Here is a 16,650-nt window from a genome sequence, read left to right as displayed (position 1 = left end):
GACTCGTCATTCGCAAGTCAAACGAAATGAGAGCAATTTTGTTGACTACTCTTGAACAAACTAATAATAATAAATTCACTTTCCTGGCATTGCATGGCCAAGCGATTTGTATATTCCTCTAATCTTTTCTCAGTAATCAGCTTGTCCTTCAGCTTCAGTGTTCAATGTACTCGTATTTGCTACTCCCACAAATATTTTGAATATCTAAGCATTGCAAATATTTCTGCTGATACATCTACTTACCTGGGTACCTCCTGTATTACGAGAATGGCCCTGGCTGCCATCGTTATCGCAAAGGGTAACGGTACTAGTAACGGTAATGTGAGCCACTCGTTAGCGTCGACATAAACGCTACAAAGGTGAAGTAAGCGAGGCAGCAATTTGAGTTGAAAAATTGAATTTCATTTCGCGTAGGAGTGCTGTGTTCGTTTGTGCGTGTAGTGGTGTGTGTGTGTGTGTCTATATCTGCCTTTGGGTGTGACTGTGTGTGGGTTTGCGCGCTCAATATACGATTAGTTTCGCTTTATTAAAGCGAACAGTTGAAGCCTGTTTTAAAGAAACATCTACAATATACTTGTAGTAGAAATGTTAGCCGACGTTCAGAAATATTACAACTTATACATATGCTTATATTTAACGGTTTGGCCGATTTGCCTTTGAATCCAAATGGTTCTTTTACAATTCTACAATTCTAACACAAATTAATATGCACTAAAAAGTAAATAAATAATTACGTATTCTTCTACAATAATGTAGGTAAAATTATTGTTATACCCTGCACCCGTTCGGTAAAAAGGGTATATTAGGTTTGTGCAAAGTATGTAAAATGCAGAAGGAAGCATCTCCGACCCCATAAAGTATGTATATTCTGAATCAGCATGACGAGAGAAATCGATCTAGACATGTCCGTCCGTTAGGATCTCTGAAACTATAAAAGCTGGAATAACCAAAGTTGGCATCTAGATTCTCCTAGGTCCGAGAAAGGACGAGTTTATTTTATTTTTGGAATTTGTTGCCATGTGGCCGGCATGGTTAAATTGGTGTGTAAAATAAAGTCTATGGTCGAATCTTTCAACCACGCTTTTGTGCGGACAATACCGAACTACCAATCTATTTCCAGTAGAATTTTCATCATACTATTAATGAGTTTTGTTTCAAACGGACAGATAACTACGCCTTCCTGTACCTATTACATATTTTTGGCACTTACACATTCCAGTATACCCTTCAACAATAACAATAAGTATTTCGCATGGAAGAGATTTTAATACACACATTCTGTTAGTTTAACTGGAATTTTTTTTCGTGTTTAAAAACCACATTTATGTAGTTACATAAGTAAAGATCGGTAAATCCAGCAGAAACGAGTAATCTGGACATATACATTGGACTAAAGCTTCATTCGTGATTCGCTGATGATTTTCAATTATTCTACAATATTGATCAGTTATGTTGATGAGTGACTAAACGCTTGCATTTCTTGCATTGTTTCGCGCATCTCTTACACGCTCTGGCTGGGCTTGCACTTCTTGACGCATTTCTTCTCACAGCCTCTTGACGGGATTTATTTGAATTGCTTCTCTTTAACTTCTTTTGTGCTGAAGGACCACAACTACTTGATCTTTTAGATTCGCTTTTCACACTTACGGAATGACTTCTTTTAACAGGCGCACGGGTGCTTCTACATGCCGGGTAGCCTTGGCTTGGTTCTTGTTTGACAACCACCGAGCAAGCTCTACCACTTCTTGCCTGGCTACATTTTGAAGTCAATCCTTTTGGGCCAGCTTGCATGCTATCCGAGATCTTAATTCGAAATTCTTTCTTTGCGCAGAAGTCAGCTGAGGGGCTGGGGAAGCGTGATGATTTCACGTTACGAGCCGTATATATACTTTTGGAACGCTGTCTTTCCTTTGTTCGAAGAGAACTTTGCTGGCATGGTGGATCACTTTTATGATCCACACATTTACTGGCGGAACGCTTTCCAACCGCAGCGCAATCTTTTTTTGGCCTTGCACAACCGCCAACGTTCCGGTTTGGCTTTTTGGCGGTCTTCTTTTGTTGACACCTTTGGCGATTCGTGTTCTTAGTTCTTTTCTTCTTTTCGGAACACAATTTATTTAAAGGACGCGATAAAGTCCTTCCTCTACGTTTCGGCTGATCCATACATTTACTGGCGGAACGCTTTTGAACCGCAGCACAATTCATTGCTGACGGGCACGCAGAACTTTTTGAAGGACTATTACAGGAGGAGCGTGACGAATTCCTTTCACAGCCTATACTTCTGCTTGCTGTACCAATTTTTTTCCTGCGACAAGGGTCTGTTGAAAAACGTGAAAAGCTTTTAAGAAAACTAATTTTTTTTTGTCCAGTACTAATTTTTTTTTTTTTTCTTTTTGCCGTGCGAAATAAATTTCTTTTAGTCTTACCCGAGGAACAATTTTTTGGCTTTGCACAACCCCTACCAAAAGAACGTTTTCCAGTCCTTGAACGATCGCCTCTGTTTGCTTTTTTGATGGTCTTCTTTTGTCGACATGTTTTCCCTGGAGGGGTTGACGAAGGCCTCTTTGGGGACGGTTCTGTAGACGTTTGGCGATCCGTGTTTTTAGTTGTTTTCTTCTTTTCGGAACACAGTTCATTTGAAGATCGCGATAAACTCCGTCCTGTTTGTGTCGCATTAGATGAACATTCTCCGTTTTTTGACTGATTTCCGCCATTATGATTTTTTTCGCTTTCGATCTGCTGTGTACTTTCCGAACGGGTTATATCAATGGTTGCAATAATGTGCTGAGGCTCCTGACTTTTCGCTCTCGGTTTCCTTCTTATGCGGACCGTGCCTACGGATTTAATCGTGCATTTGAAAAACGTATGACAGTTCTGTGATATACACCTACCGGTATTTGCATCGACGACAAAATCTGACAATTTGGTCTCTTGCAATGAATAAAGGTTGTCCTTGTCCTTGACCAAAAACGACCAATGTACACCGTCGCGAAGAACTCCGGCCATATGCGGCCTTACACATGCCAGAGGTATACCTAGTGCCCTGGCAATCGCCCGTGAAATTTCGGAAGCAGTCAAAGGCCTGTTACACTTCTTCAGCACTTCGCGTACTAAGCTGCCATCCTCGAAACGTTTCAGCATCGTGCCAAATAAACAAACAAAACAATATACTAATTTAAAAAACGAACAAAAAACAAAAGTTATATGTTTTAGGGAGTCAAGAAACGAATTGTAAATGAACTGAACTATAACAAGTCAAATTTTAAGAACAAAAAACCCGATTTCAGGTCAAGATCAGTAAATGAATTTGTTGTCACTTAAAGTAAAAAAATAATGTTTCGGGGATGATTTTGAAGTAACAGCATCCTGTTCAGGAATAGAATTTTCAGGTATTTGGACAAAATAAGGTATCTTTAAGGTCATTATCAGAACTTGACCAAATTAAAATGGAACCATTCGAAGGCACCAGCTTTCAAATGGAAAAAATAATTAAAATCGGTTAAAAATCAATCAAAAATACAGTTGAATTGAGAACGTCCCAATATTATGAGCTTAGATAATATAAGCTCGTGATAGACATATTATATAACTATCCTTAGCCCAACCACATATCGAACTAAGCAACAAGTAGTGTGAGATTTCATAATTTAATTCTGGTTTATAGATGTTTATTGTTGTCAATTTAAAAAATGAGACGAATTTTTAGAGATGTGTTAAAAACTACATCCTTCATAGATCAATCGAAATTAGAAACAGAACAATGCTCACACTTAGTAAGATTGCATAGATATAGGCTTAGTTGCTGATAAACGAGCTATAAGGTACATACATACATACATATATATATAAGGCACTATGTATGCATATAATATTTGAGCTAATTGGCTTATGGAAGTCATTAAAAGGTAAAATAAATAGCCAAAAGCACATGATTCAGAGCCTGGAGAGCAGTTCTGTGCTGTTTGTTTGTGCTTTGAGTATTTGCATAATGGCAGACAATCGGTAAACTTGAGCAACCTAATCACAATGGCTTAATGCATAAAATGCGAGTATCAACGAGATCCTGCCAACCCATGTTGCGGCAATAAAATATAATGGAATTTGCGCAAACAGAATTATAACAATAAAATTAAAATTAAGACGATTTGCCCAAAAGAGCAGAATGTAAGGCAACGACAAGAAGAGCTAGGGAGCAAGCCGAGGCACCAAAGCCAACAAAGTGCGGCAGCCATTGGGCTAGTCTATATATATATATATGCGTGCGTGTGTGTGTGAGCAAGAGAGCGCGAGTTGAGGCAAAAATCAAACAAGACAAAGCAGCAAAGGAAGTGGAAATGTCAGTTTGAGAAGCAGGCAGGCGCAAAACGGAACAATAAATATCTATTGAGAAATTCCGGCGCAAAGCGGCCTGGGTGAGTGTGTATATGTATGTGTAGTGAGTGTGTGTGTGTGTGTGTGTGTGTGTGTGTGTGTGTGTGTGTGTGTGTGTGTGTGTGTGTGTGTGTGTGTGTGTGTGTGTTTGATGTGTTGCACGAGTGGTGGAATTTTTAATGTCGCACCGCAGGAGCAAGCTCAATCAAAATGGCTGCCGAAAGTGTTGAAATGTAAGCTAGTGTGAGCGCGAGGGGACACACACACGCATACATACATACACATGCACAAAACTATAGCAATGGCAGACATCAAAGAGGCAGGACCCAGGAGCAAGCGGAGCTAGCATCACAAGGGACACATACATATGTATGTATGTATGTATGTACATATACATATGTAGGTGTGGGCTTAGATTACCAATGTGGAAGCGATCAATAAATTTTCGTATGTCTTTTCTATTTGGTGCGAAGAAAAACATCGCAATGGGAACACCAACGCCAACGCAAACGCAAAAGCAATAGGAAAAGTTTGCAAATTAATTGCAGCTGTCAAAGCCACCCACGCACACTCATACACACATACAAAAAAAAAAAAAAAAACAACAACACAGCATTGCATGTGATGTTGTTGTTGCTGCTGCTTTTCACAACAAATGTCAACGGGACAAACAATTCATGACACAAAAAGTGTGAAACCTACAAGCCGAGTGCATGTTGCGCTGCAGGTGTGTGGGTGTGTGTGTGTGTGTGTGTGTGTGTGCGTGCGGCGCTGTTATGTCAAATCGAAAAATGCAACTTTTGACATTTCGATGACCTTACTTAAGCTACCACAACCCACACATATACAGACACAGACACACACCATTTGACTGCACAAGTTTGAATGTTTTAACAAACCCCCCCCCCAACTACCTTTTTATGTATAACCTATATATGCATATACACATACATACATACATACATTTCATACATACATACATAAATACATACAAACGTGTAATATTTTGTTTCCAAATTGTAGCGTGTTTCATTGCCATTTTGTATCGCACTACCGCCCGCGTACCTACACACATAAATATATAGTACATACATATGTATGTATGTATGTACATACTAAGAAACAAAGCACACATTTGAAGCTTTCGTTTTATTTCATTTTATCTTCTTGCTGGTAGCAACTTTCTCGTTTCAGCCACGGCGTCTGCCTGTCATTTCATTCAAACATGGCTGCGTGGGTGTGGCCTTGTCACCAATACTGCCAAAATTCATACTCATCATACACATACTCTCCTGCCATACAAATGTACATTCGCAAAAGTTGTTTTCAAATGCGCTCAGTAGGCGGAGCTGACTTGGCTAATTGTTGGTAGCGACCGAAATGAATTCGTTTCCAGGCATAGGACACGCAACAGCTTTCCAGTCCAGCTCTTCGCTCACCAACACACACATCTGTGACTTCCAACGGTTCATCATCAACTGCTCAGCTGTTTGTTGAGCGACTGGAACTAAGGGGCAACTGTGGTGAAAGCTTCAACCGAAAAATTTCTGCTCGCTCAATAAATGCAGTCGGCATTGCATATTAATTGTTGCAACATACAGTTACGCATACGTACTTATGATGAATTAAAAATTTACCGTTGAAAGAATCAAAACATTGAAATCAACAAAGGCTCAACCTAAACAAAAACCATTTTAATTAAAAGCATCATTAAAATGCCGTCTCCGTTGCGAATGTCAAAGCATCAAGCAACGCTGAAAACTATGGAAATTTCATTATGTACAAAGAATAGCGGTTTCTTCATACTCATAATTTTTATGGTTGAACAAATCACAAAGCCTTTTCAATTATGATATTAGTAACAGATATTTTTCAACAAATCCACATTAAAATGTAATGAAAATCTTATACAAGTATTCTAAAACGAACTCTGGAAAACATAAAAAGGGCTCCTACACGTTTATCTAATTAACTAATTCCATAAATACAGCATAAAAGCCAATGTTTTTTTATTAAGTCAATCTAATTGTTAAAAGTCTGAGACAACTTTATTAGCAACATTAAAAATGAAACGATTAAATAAGTTTTTTCGCGAATGTAAAAAAAAGATACAACTTTTCGTTAAAAAAATGTGCATATATGTAAGTAGCTTACTAAGTTAGAGCCTTTGCAGAATAGGGACTTAAAATTGTTTCGTCCGTTGTTATGATTGACGGAAAATCCCAGGAGCCATATTATATAGCTATGAGCTAAAAATGAGTAAAAATTAATAAAAAAAAAATGATAGTTTAATGCAATTGGATTAAAAGGTGCTCCCATGATTCTCATATTAAAATAAAGATATTTGGTATTTGTTTTGAGTTTAGTTTAGACACTTTTAGTGTCTTGCAAATTATTCTCCAATTGTAAATCTCCCTTAAGCCTTATTGACTGTAGTTGGTACTCTATATAATTTAAGCCGTTGGCGCGAGGCAGTGCCACAAACTTGCACCACAAGTTTTAATATCCACCTTTTGGGCAGCATGAATACAATGACAGCTTTAAACCACCAGCCTATACAGCTGACAGATTATTCCTTATCAATAGTAAAGTTCCATTACTGAACAATTTGGAAATTGGAACTTTAGAACATTTTCAAAACAAGCAGTTTTGTAAGAATAAATTGTTCTCCATTTTCCGATAGGTCTAAATCGCCCAATAATCCCTTTCAATTAAGCTCAAGCACTCTAACAGATTGTGCGAAATTAATACTTTTAAAAGGGATTCGACATTTTGACAATCATTTTGACAAACATTTTGACAAACATTTTGATGCTGTCACTTCAATAGCATTCAATTTGGACGATTATCGATTCCATGTGCACTCAAAGAAAACTATTGTCCTATTCTCTTTATTGTTCTAATATGTATTTGGTTTTTAAATAAAATATTAACATGGTAAATTTAACTAAGAACTTATTTCTATTTTAATAATATTAAAAACAAAGTATGCTTGGTATGCTGAAAAATATTAAAGATGATTTAAAGATGATTAATCGAAATTGAAACGTGCACACTTTATATTCTTATATTTATTAAACCACATTTTGGTTAAAAATCGATGGTAAAAATATTTTATTCGGTGTATAAATATTTAAATGTGCGAGTGAATGCGAGTTTATTGTTTTTAATTTTTTTGAGTGTAGGCGAAGTACGTCAGACCTTAAATAATTCAAACTAAATATAAAAAGCAAACAAATCTCAACACTTGATACGAAGAGCGAATAATGGAAAAATGAATTAAACCTGCACATGTGTTGGGTCAGGTTTGTGTCTTTGTTTTTGAAAACATTGCAAATTTTTTACAATTGCTCAATTATTCATTTAGTAGCTTATCAGTATTCAGGGCTCGACATTTGGGTAATGGTAAAATAACGACTATGATGTCAGCAGCGTATTTTAGCATTGAATTCTGTGGCATCTGCGCATCGTCGCTGATGGCCGCCGTGAACTTTGACCTATGCCAAAGAGATGGCGACGAGTGCTTCCGCTAGATTATGTTGTAGGCATAATAAATATAAGCCTGCAGGTGCTTCAAGTCTGGGGCCACATTGGAGGCGTTTGTGTAGACGTCACTCAACGTTTCTGCTTTGAATTTATTTATCAGCTTAATGTAAGGTCGTTTCGATTTGCTTTTGGTTCGCCGTTAGCTCTTTCTGTCCGTTTTCCAACATGTCGTCTGCCTGTCTGTCGGGAGATTTATCATTTTTGCGACATGTCAATTTGTCATTTGTCTGACTGACAGCCGTACCTTTGGCACATACGAGTAGGTATATACATAAATAGAATGTTATATTTGTGTGTTTTTTATCAGGCAAATCAACGCCGCTATCAATCAAAAGCGGCGACAGCGACAGACCTTTAACGAGTTACCCATTCTAATTAAAATTTGCAAATGGTCCAAAATGTCACTCATTTATTATAATTACGAAAATAAAAAGGGTCTGACCGTACTATTTCAATGATTATATTTTTTACAAAGCTAACTAAAATTTCGATGCCAAAAACCAAAAGCAACCAACTAATTCAAATAAAGAGACTAGTCGCTAAAAGTACTTCAGCGACATGACAATTTTTTAACTCTGTACCTAAAACATAAATGCAGAAGGAGACATGAGAGGAGATACCACAAAATATATAATCGTATATGTTTGATCAGCATGCCAAGCTGAATCGATTTAGCCCTATCTGTTTGCCTGCCTGTCCTTCTGCCAGTCTGTCCGTATGAACACCTACATCACAGAGACTATAAGATCTAGGGACACCACATAAGGTTTTAGTGTTTTACTGGTGTCCTTTTTAAAGTAGACTATTATAGTATAAATTACATAAATAATTCAAGAATGACTGAACATTTTGTGCAAGTCAGAGATTGATATTTTAAAATTATTCTCAGGGTCCATTGGGCATTCAAAAGACTAACATTTTGCAAATGAAAATGTATAATTCTTTGTCATTCAATATGACGCACTCGAGAATAACAACTGTGCACATCTTTATTTGGTACTCAGTCTCAGTCATCTTATCGATCATTAGCTGAGCGCTAATGACGTATACGTGATATTCTCATAGGCCCGCATGCCCTAGCAGTGCTTTGTCGCAAGCGAAAACAATTGTTAATACGATCATTGATTGGTTTTTGAATGCTGTTGGAGTTCACTTTAAGCATCAAGCACGCTTCAACATTTAAGCGCATATTTATTTTCTACTACAATACAATAAAAATTACGTTTGAAAGAGGCCGAAAACGAGAAAAAAATTAGTTCAATGTCGCAGCGCCAACAGCTGCAAGTTTTTGTACTTTTTTCTTTGTATTGCGGGCCATACAATATTTTATGTTGCCGTTTGTTTTATTTGCACAACTAGACACAAAATGTTGAAGAAATCATAAACACATAATCGTAATCGTCGTGTAATTGCGCCCAAGTGTGGTTGCTATTGGTGGTGTTGACGCCGCTTCATATACACAATAACTGAACAATACAATACAATACAATTTTGTAGCATATTTCGAGCGCACCAACTTAACCCAGAAAGACAAACAAATGAGCAGAGCACGGCAATACTTAGCATTTGATTTCGATGCTGCCAGCTGATAAAAGAAAAATAATTAAAACCCACGCACAGGCTTTAGTAATTAAAATAACAAAACTTGCTGCTATTTGTCTTACCAAATTTGTGATTGGTGGTCAGTACGAGCTCACAAGTATATTGCCTTTGTTTTTAATGCTCATTGTCGGCAGCAGCAGCCGCAGCAATACTGACTGGCTGACTCTTTTTATCTAAACAACTGATAAGCTACGCACAGTGGTCCGTGTCACAATAATCGGTAACAAAAGCCAACTTTAAAGCAGGCATGTGGAGAGACTTACTTTGTTTTACTTTCCAGTTAAGGCTTAGCTTTGAAAATTTGGAAAATCATAATCCAATCTTTTTGGAATCATAGATAAACAAGTTTAGGTTTATCTATAAACTTAAGAATATATTTAAAAGAATATACTTCCCCACAGCCCAATGGCTACAATTTAAAGCGACATTTCCATGCTTGAAAAATTCATAAACAGGGATGAAGAATTTTTAAAATATTAAAGAATAATGGGAATACACAAACGTTAAATCTAGTAATTAGTAGAGATTTATTCAACATTTTGCTTTCGGTTGCTGTTCTTAAAATTCAATTATATGTAAGAAGAGTTCTGTCGAATCTATCTATTTAATATCAGTGTGAAATGCCTTTTCAGTTTAATCTTCAAGTCCAATAAAAATTACAATTCTTTATTATCCCAGCAGCTGATTGATTTACTATCGGATGAAAAGTAAATCCTATAGTGCAATATGAAGAATTTTTTGAACATCCTGAGCTCAACATAATGTGAGTTAATTGCTTAAGTTTATCCTATCTTTTTTGAAAATGTCACTCTCTTTTTTAAGGTTTAAAAACTATTGCTTCTTCGACTTTATCCAGGTATGTACAAATTTGATTCAAATTCGCAAGGATCGTAAGAGAGCTAGCAAAGCTATGGTATCAAGATAAATTGTACTTGTTTCAAAACTCATTCTTATTTCAATCAATAAAGTTATTTCTCTTAAGCATGAATATGACATCCTATTTATATTTATTTGCCGCCACTTTCCTTGAAGCAAGCCACTGTCTAATGACAAATGTATGGGCGCACTCTCAAGGCCGCTGCTGCTGCAACAGTTTTTAAACTTTCTTTTGGCCAAGTGACAACATGTAATGCCTAATTTGAGCAGCAGCAGCCGTCTCCTCCACGGCGCAACTCAAAGACCTTATAAAACGTTAAAACAAACACGGTTAACATTTATGATGCCGTTCATTGATGAGCACCTCAAGGGCCCTTGCCTTGTCTAACAACTTCAATTCACACACACGGACAAATGGACAAGAGACTGACGGACAAACAGCCAGACAGCAGACACTGGGAATAAATGTCAGACACATTTACTTGTTATTCACTTTACGGCCCGCAATGATTTCTAACAAAATTTATTGAAGTACTTTTCACTTTTAATGTGTGTGCACACCAATGTTGGTTAGTTGTTGATGCCTTTACTTTGATATTTATGACTTTTACTTATGAAAAATGTTGAATTGAAATAAAGTAAAACACAAATACGAGTACGGGCTCTGTTAAGCCCCCAAATTGGAGCAGTAGTCGCTCCGAGCGCCGGTGCGAGTGCAAATGCGAGTGCGAGTGCGAGTGCGTGTGCGTGCCCTCTTGCCAGCCGTGAAGATTGAATGAATATGCTGGCAATGTACAAAATAAGTTGATTGATTGTGGTAGCGGTAGCAGCGGCATCGCCATCATCAACTTTGATTGGCAATCGAAGGTGTTAGATAACCGTACAAGCAAGCGCAACACCAACACACACACACATAGTACCTAATTTTCATTTATCAGACATATGTATGTATCATAGGTATTTATATATGTCTGAATGCCTGTAAGGGCCCGAATGTGATATCACATATCTCTGTGTGCCTTTGTGTTGTTGTTGCTTGTTTGTGGTGTGTGCGATATGAAAATACAGTCAATGCCATCCACATAACTAGCTCATGGGAAATTATCCGGCTGGTTGCCTGGCAGTTTTGTTTTAATTAAAAGTTCAGCATAATTGGCATTCCTAATTGATTGCGCACACACATTGACAGGCGTGAGTTATGAAATTAATGCCTGCTAAGTAAATACTTATCTTGCCTACTTATGTTCAATAGCAAAGCTGTACTTTGAACACTTATTTTTTATAAAAAGAAAACACCATACCATTATTTAGTAAACCCACCATTGTTTAATCAATTTTAATTTTTAAAATCAAAATTCTCCATATATCTACATATAATAAATATAGACAAAGGCCTAATTAAACCAAGCATATGAGCACCCTGAACCATCATACTTATTCAACAATTAGAAACTGCAAGGCAAAAATTTAAAATGTTTGTGCCAACTTCAATATTGAAGGTCTCCCATATGAATATATTTTATGAAAACAATTGAAAAAGTTTACCGAATCGTTTGGCAACATTGTTAATTAAAAGTTTTAGGAAGTAACGGTATATCTGTAGATAAACTTGTATGGGACTAATCATGACATACATATGCAAACACGGAGAACTGGAAAAGTATAAAAAGGAATAAATAATATGATTTACGTACATACATGTAACAGAGGCATATTTATATACATATATGGATATATTTATCAAACCACTGATATATGTACATATGTTATGAATCCCTAGATCCCCTATTATATTATTTGTAGCTCTTTAAATCAGATAAAAATTCAATAGGGAAACCAGATATATAGTATACTTCTCCTTCTTCTGACTTCGTAAGTATTCCTGAGTCTGTCACAAGCTATTATGCCTCGCTAGCAATAGTAATGATTCTAACTACGATTCAGTCACTGACTCTGTCTCTTGAAGAAAAATTAATAGTTTCATTATTGATAAGGAACTATTTTAATTAACTCAAGCCGAACGCCTCGCAGCCAGCGCTATACCATCTAAGTTAGTTTAGTTTTGTAAACTTCGCTATCTCTTATAATAATAATTTTAATTAGCTCATGTAGACGTCAATTTTTTAATAAAATTAATCCTTCCAGATTGACTCAATCGTTATGCAGAAGAAAATATATAAAACAGCTAAGCAGGTATCTTTACCATTATTTTTTTTAGAATACATTTTTAAGTATCCACAGTTTAGAGGGCATATTTATGATCCATTAACCTTCCTCTAACATGATTCAAATATCTTTCTTTATAATTTAACCATATAGAGAGTAATGGCTTAATATTTTCTCACTTGCTAAGTTATGTCAGTCTTTTGATTATTAAAATTGACTGAGCCATTTATTTATGTGGCTCTGAAAACAAAAGTTTGCTGATAAGTTTCGAATTTTGAATTTGCCAATACAGCTCCACTGAATCACTCTCTCGTAATTCTCTTTCTGTGCACAATTTATCATCATTTTATCAGTTTATCATTAGGTGATGTAAGAGGAGCAGAAAGTTCTGGCATGTAGTTAGTTAATTAATTATTATGTATTTAGCTGTAACACAACGACCAACTTCGTAAACCACCACAGCCCCAAATCTGTACATCAAATCAAATCAAATCAAATCAAATCCAAAGGTCTGCTAAACTAAATGACAAACAAGGAAGCCGTTCGCTTCTCCTTAGCACAAAATAATTCATAATAGTAATAAAAGTCAAGGCAAAGTTGTTACGCTTTTCTATGCAGGACATAGGTTAAAAGGTCAGCCACTGCACTGTTTATTTGGTGTAAGGTTCAATCCACTTCCATTCCTCCCATACAACGCAGAGCTGGAGATTCTCCATGAAGGCATAGTTATCGGGACACTGCACATAGTCGGCCTTCTCCTTGCCCTCATAGCACACCCAGTAGTGAGTTGGATCGGATATGTCACGGAATTTACGGTCATGATCGGTAACAATGGCGCAGTTGGGCTCGGCATAGATATCCTGGCCATTATAGGCGGAGGCGTAGGCCAAGAAAAGTCCCAAAAACAGGCAACAGGCAAGAGTGGCTGTGGGGATTAAAAGAAAGAAAATTAATCACAGAAATTTTAAAGAGATAAATTAATAGTTAATGAGGCTGTCTAGAGTTTATCAAAAATGATTTAAAGCACTTTAGTTTTATGACAATGCTAATACTTTTTTCACAATTTTCAATTGTCTCTTTACAGAATGATTTTATAGTTGTCATTGTCATTTAAACAATGAACTATCCGATCTGACAGAATTTAATACTGAATTCGGATTATAAAAATGATCAAGTAGCAGTTAGTATATTTTTTTTGGCAATCGTTACTCAAAATAGGATATTTTTGATGGTGTGTTGCTAGTACTTAGTAGTACTTAGACCCTATTTGCTCACCTTTATGCATTTTGATTGTGCACTGAGTGAAATGCTACACTTTTCGGTAAAACAGCAGCATATTTATAGTGTTGCGAAAGTGGATGCCCGGGCATCTGCGAAGGCTTATCAGCACAAGGTGCATGTTAGTAGGAAATGGCGCACAAGTAAAAGCACTTAGAACTATTGAAATAGCGCTAATTTTGGACACGCGTCGATAGGCAGCCATTTTGTGTTAACAATATGCGTGCGAGCTGTTTGGGGTTTGTGCAACCGGCCAGCCGCATCAGACATAATAAGTTTATTAGCTTAAAGCGTATCGCCTTAAACGATAATAGGCTTTGACGAAATGTCCAACGAAACAAAGAAAGCACCCGCAGCAACAATCACACATACTTAAAACTTCATCATCGCCGCCAATGTTGTCAAACGCTTGGCGGCATAGTCCCCTCCGCTCGATTGGCAACACCTGTCCCCCTTTGTTGGCAATGCTGCCACAGCTTCGTCTTCAACGCGGAAACTGTAATTACACTTTAAGCATTTTGTAAGCGATTTTAGTTTTCGTTTCTTTTTAGCCTTTTTGGTCGGCTTTAAAGTTTTGCTATTAAGTGTTTTGTGGTTGTGTTTCGTGATGATTTTTTGCATCCACACTTGCCTATTTATGTTGGTCAAGTAGCTGGCGAACAAAAAATAAAACGCTCTCGGCAGCAGTCGCCGAAACAAACCAAAAAAAAGTTAATATGAATGCAAAATAAAATACATATTTAACAAACACAAAATGGAAAATAAAAACAAATAGGAAAAACAGAAATTCAAACATCCCTTACAGAAAAAATCAACGTCTGCTGTTATTGGTGTTTCGCAATTTAAATGAATTTACATTAAAAGTATTAATGCTGTTCGTATCCATTTTTGCGAATAGTAGCAAATGAAGTGAAGCTCGACAAGCTGTCAATCAATATTTATTGTCAACAATGCGGGTCTATCAATAAAATGTAATACATAGCAACAACAGACGCATTACACTGTTGATATTGAAGCATGATGATAAATTGAACCGAACTTTATCTCTGGGTTCCCTCACTTACAACTTGATAAGAGCTCTCAACTGTTTCTATGCATATAGTAGTACATTAAAAATAGCAATAATTAAAGTAAGTTAAAGAGAAGAAGAGTTCGACGTGTCTTGGAAGGGTCGTAAAAATGTAAGTACAATTTTCATTTAATAGTGTTGTTCATATGACATTGGCATCTCTCAGATACCGCCACGCCGACAGTAAATACTTAAATTGTTTGAGCATTATTCAGCTTTGCATATTATTGAAAAAAAAAAGGAAATGTTATATTATATAAATGTTATACTTGTATTATGTAAATTAACATAAGCAATCAAGATGTTGGAGAAATTGGCGCTTTGCATCCCGATAAGTCAATATATCTGTTTCGCGTGGCTTACAGGTAATAGTAGCAATGATAAATGATAAAGTATATATTTGCCCGTTTAAATATATACTTATAATATATAATATTATAATAAAAGCGGGAGAGTAGTAATGAAAGGTACAACTCTACTATTAATGCTTTCTAAGCACTATTTGGTAAAATAAATTTTAAAAATAACATAAGCTTTACTACATTTTTTTTATTTAAAATATTCAGAATTGCAGAAGCTCTTTACAAGTATGTAATAGATATAATTTAAGGGAATTCAAATCGAATTTTCGTACATTTTCAAAGTCCATCTTCAATGCAATTAATTTGCAAAGTAAATTCTAAATATATCTCTATATAAATTCTTATCGCTTTCTTCCTTCCATTTTGCGTAGTGCTTGTTATCAGAAACCTTGTATTCTGATTTTTGATAAAAATCAACGCAGCGGATGCGCGTGCATTGCGCAATTGGGCCGGCAATTTTGACTTTTTTGTGAGTATGGCCAGGAGTATAAAAGTGCCAGCCTCCCACTGTGAACCGCACATTTTCTATTTGTGTTTAGATAGAAACTTTCTCATTACAATCATGAAAGCTGGTGGGTATATGAAAGTTTAACTACTATAATATATCTCCATTCTCAAAAACTTTCTTATTATTTTCAGTATTTGCCCTGTGCGCCATCTTGGCTACCATCATTGTCACAGTGAACGCTGATGCCGGTCGTTCTGCCTGCCGAGACCCATCGGAAATCGGACAGACCTATCCACATCACTTCGATCCGGCCAAGTATTGGCTTTGCCAGACAGAGGGCGTTCCTGCCACAGAGATCGATTGCCCCGATGGTCTGGCCTACATGCACTTGTTGAAGGAATGCATCCCATGGGCCAGCTACATCTGGAAGCAACCCGAATTGCCACCCACTGTGGCCTAAGGCGCTGACATTATGAACACTAAACCAATAAATGTATGCCACCCAATTCTGATAACTGCAATTAAATTGAAAGCTTATTTCGCATATGGTTAGTATCTAGAAAAGAATCGAGAGGGTTCATATAAGAGCTTGGCTACAGCTCACTGACTGAGTGAATATTTTAAAATCAAGCCAAGAATGGTTTATATGGGAGACATATAGAACGACCGAAATTTCAACCTGCTTTAATGTATCGAAAACATTTTTCACCATTAGTTTATGAGTATTGCAAATGACACTAGCTGTCTCGGATTTCTTAGCCATGACTTTATCTCAGCATTTTAATGCCAACGGCCACGATTAGGCAATTGAATTTGCTTACGTTTATGGCTTATATGCAGTTTAGATGCTACTTGATGGGTATGGATGTGATCGGGAATATAATATTAAAGATATTGAAGAACTTAGAAAACTCCCAGGCCCACACTACCAT

General features: G+C 36.6%; 3 protein-coding genes across 4 annotated transcripts; 1 reads left to right on the top strand and 2 right to left on the bottom strand.

Moving 5' to 3' along the window:
* Nucleotides 1–1,256: 1,256 nt before the first annotated feature.
* On the bottom strand, nucleotides 1,257–3,226 carry LOC115621371 (serine/arginine repetitive matrix protein 2-like). Of its 2 annotated transcripts, none has more exons than XM_030514997.1 (3): nucleotides 2,892–3,226; nucleotides 2,427–2,834; nucleotides 1,257–2,318 (listed from the first exon to the last, which is right to left on the bottom strand). In XM_030514997.1, the coding sequence occupies exons 1-3, from the start codon at nucleotides 3,139–3,141 to the stop codon at nucleotides 1,444–1,446; spliced, it is 1,533 nt and encodes a 510-aa protein (XP_030370857.1). In that variant the 5' UTR covers nucleotides 3,142–3,226; the 3' UTR covers nucleotides 1,257–1,443. The 2 variants fall into 2 exon arrangements, with proteins under 2 accessions (XP_030370857.1, XP_030370858.1); XM_030514998.1 differs by having other exon boundaries at nucleotides 1,257–2,305.
* Nucleotides 3,227–13,163: 9,937 nt separating this feature from the next.
* Nucleotides 13,164–13,665, bottom strand: LOC115621932. The gene is made up of 2 exons (XM_030515780.1): nucleotides 13,614–13,665; nucleotides 13,164–13,486 (listed from the first exon to the last, which is right to left on the bottom strand). The coding sequence occupies exons 1-2, from the start codon at nucleotides 13,663–13,665 to the stop codon at nucleotides 13,212–13,214; spliced, it is 327 nt and encodes a 108-aa protein (XP_030371640.1). The 3' UTR covers nucleotides 13,164–13,211.
* A 2,106-nt stretch (nucleotides 13,666–15,771) lies between these two features.
* Nucleotides 15,772–16,178, top strand: LOC115621708. Its single transcript, XM_030515416.1, has 2 exons — nucleotides 15,772–15,842; nucleotides 15,910–16,178. The coding sequence occupies exons 1-2, from the start codon at nucleotides 15,833–15,835 to the stop codon at nucleotides 16,176–16,178; spliced, it is 279 nt and encodes a 92-aa protein (XP_030371276.1). The 5' UTR covers nucleotides 15,772–15,832.
* The last annotated feature ends 472 nt before the right edge of the window (nucleotides 16,179–16,650 follow it).

This window comes from Scaptodrosophila lebanonensis, unplaced genomic scaffold (genome assembly GCF_003285725.1).
Source record: "Scaptodrosophila lebanonensis strain 11010-0011.00,11010-0021.00 unplaced genomic scaffold, SlebRS2 tig00000024-arrow-pilon, whole genome shotgun sequence".
Taxonomy (NCBI): Eukaryota; Metazoa; Arthropoda; class Insecta; order Diptera; family Drosophilidae; genus Scaptodrosophila; species Scaptodrosophila lebanonensis.
The sequence above is the reverse complement of the archived record's forward strand: the minus strand, read 5'-3'. Positions and strand labels throughout refer to the sequence as shown.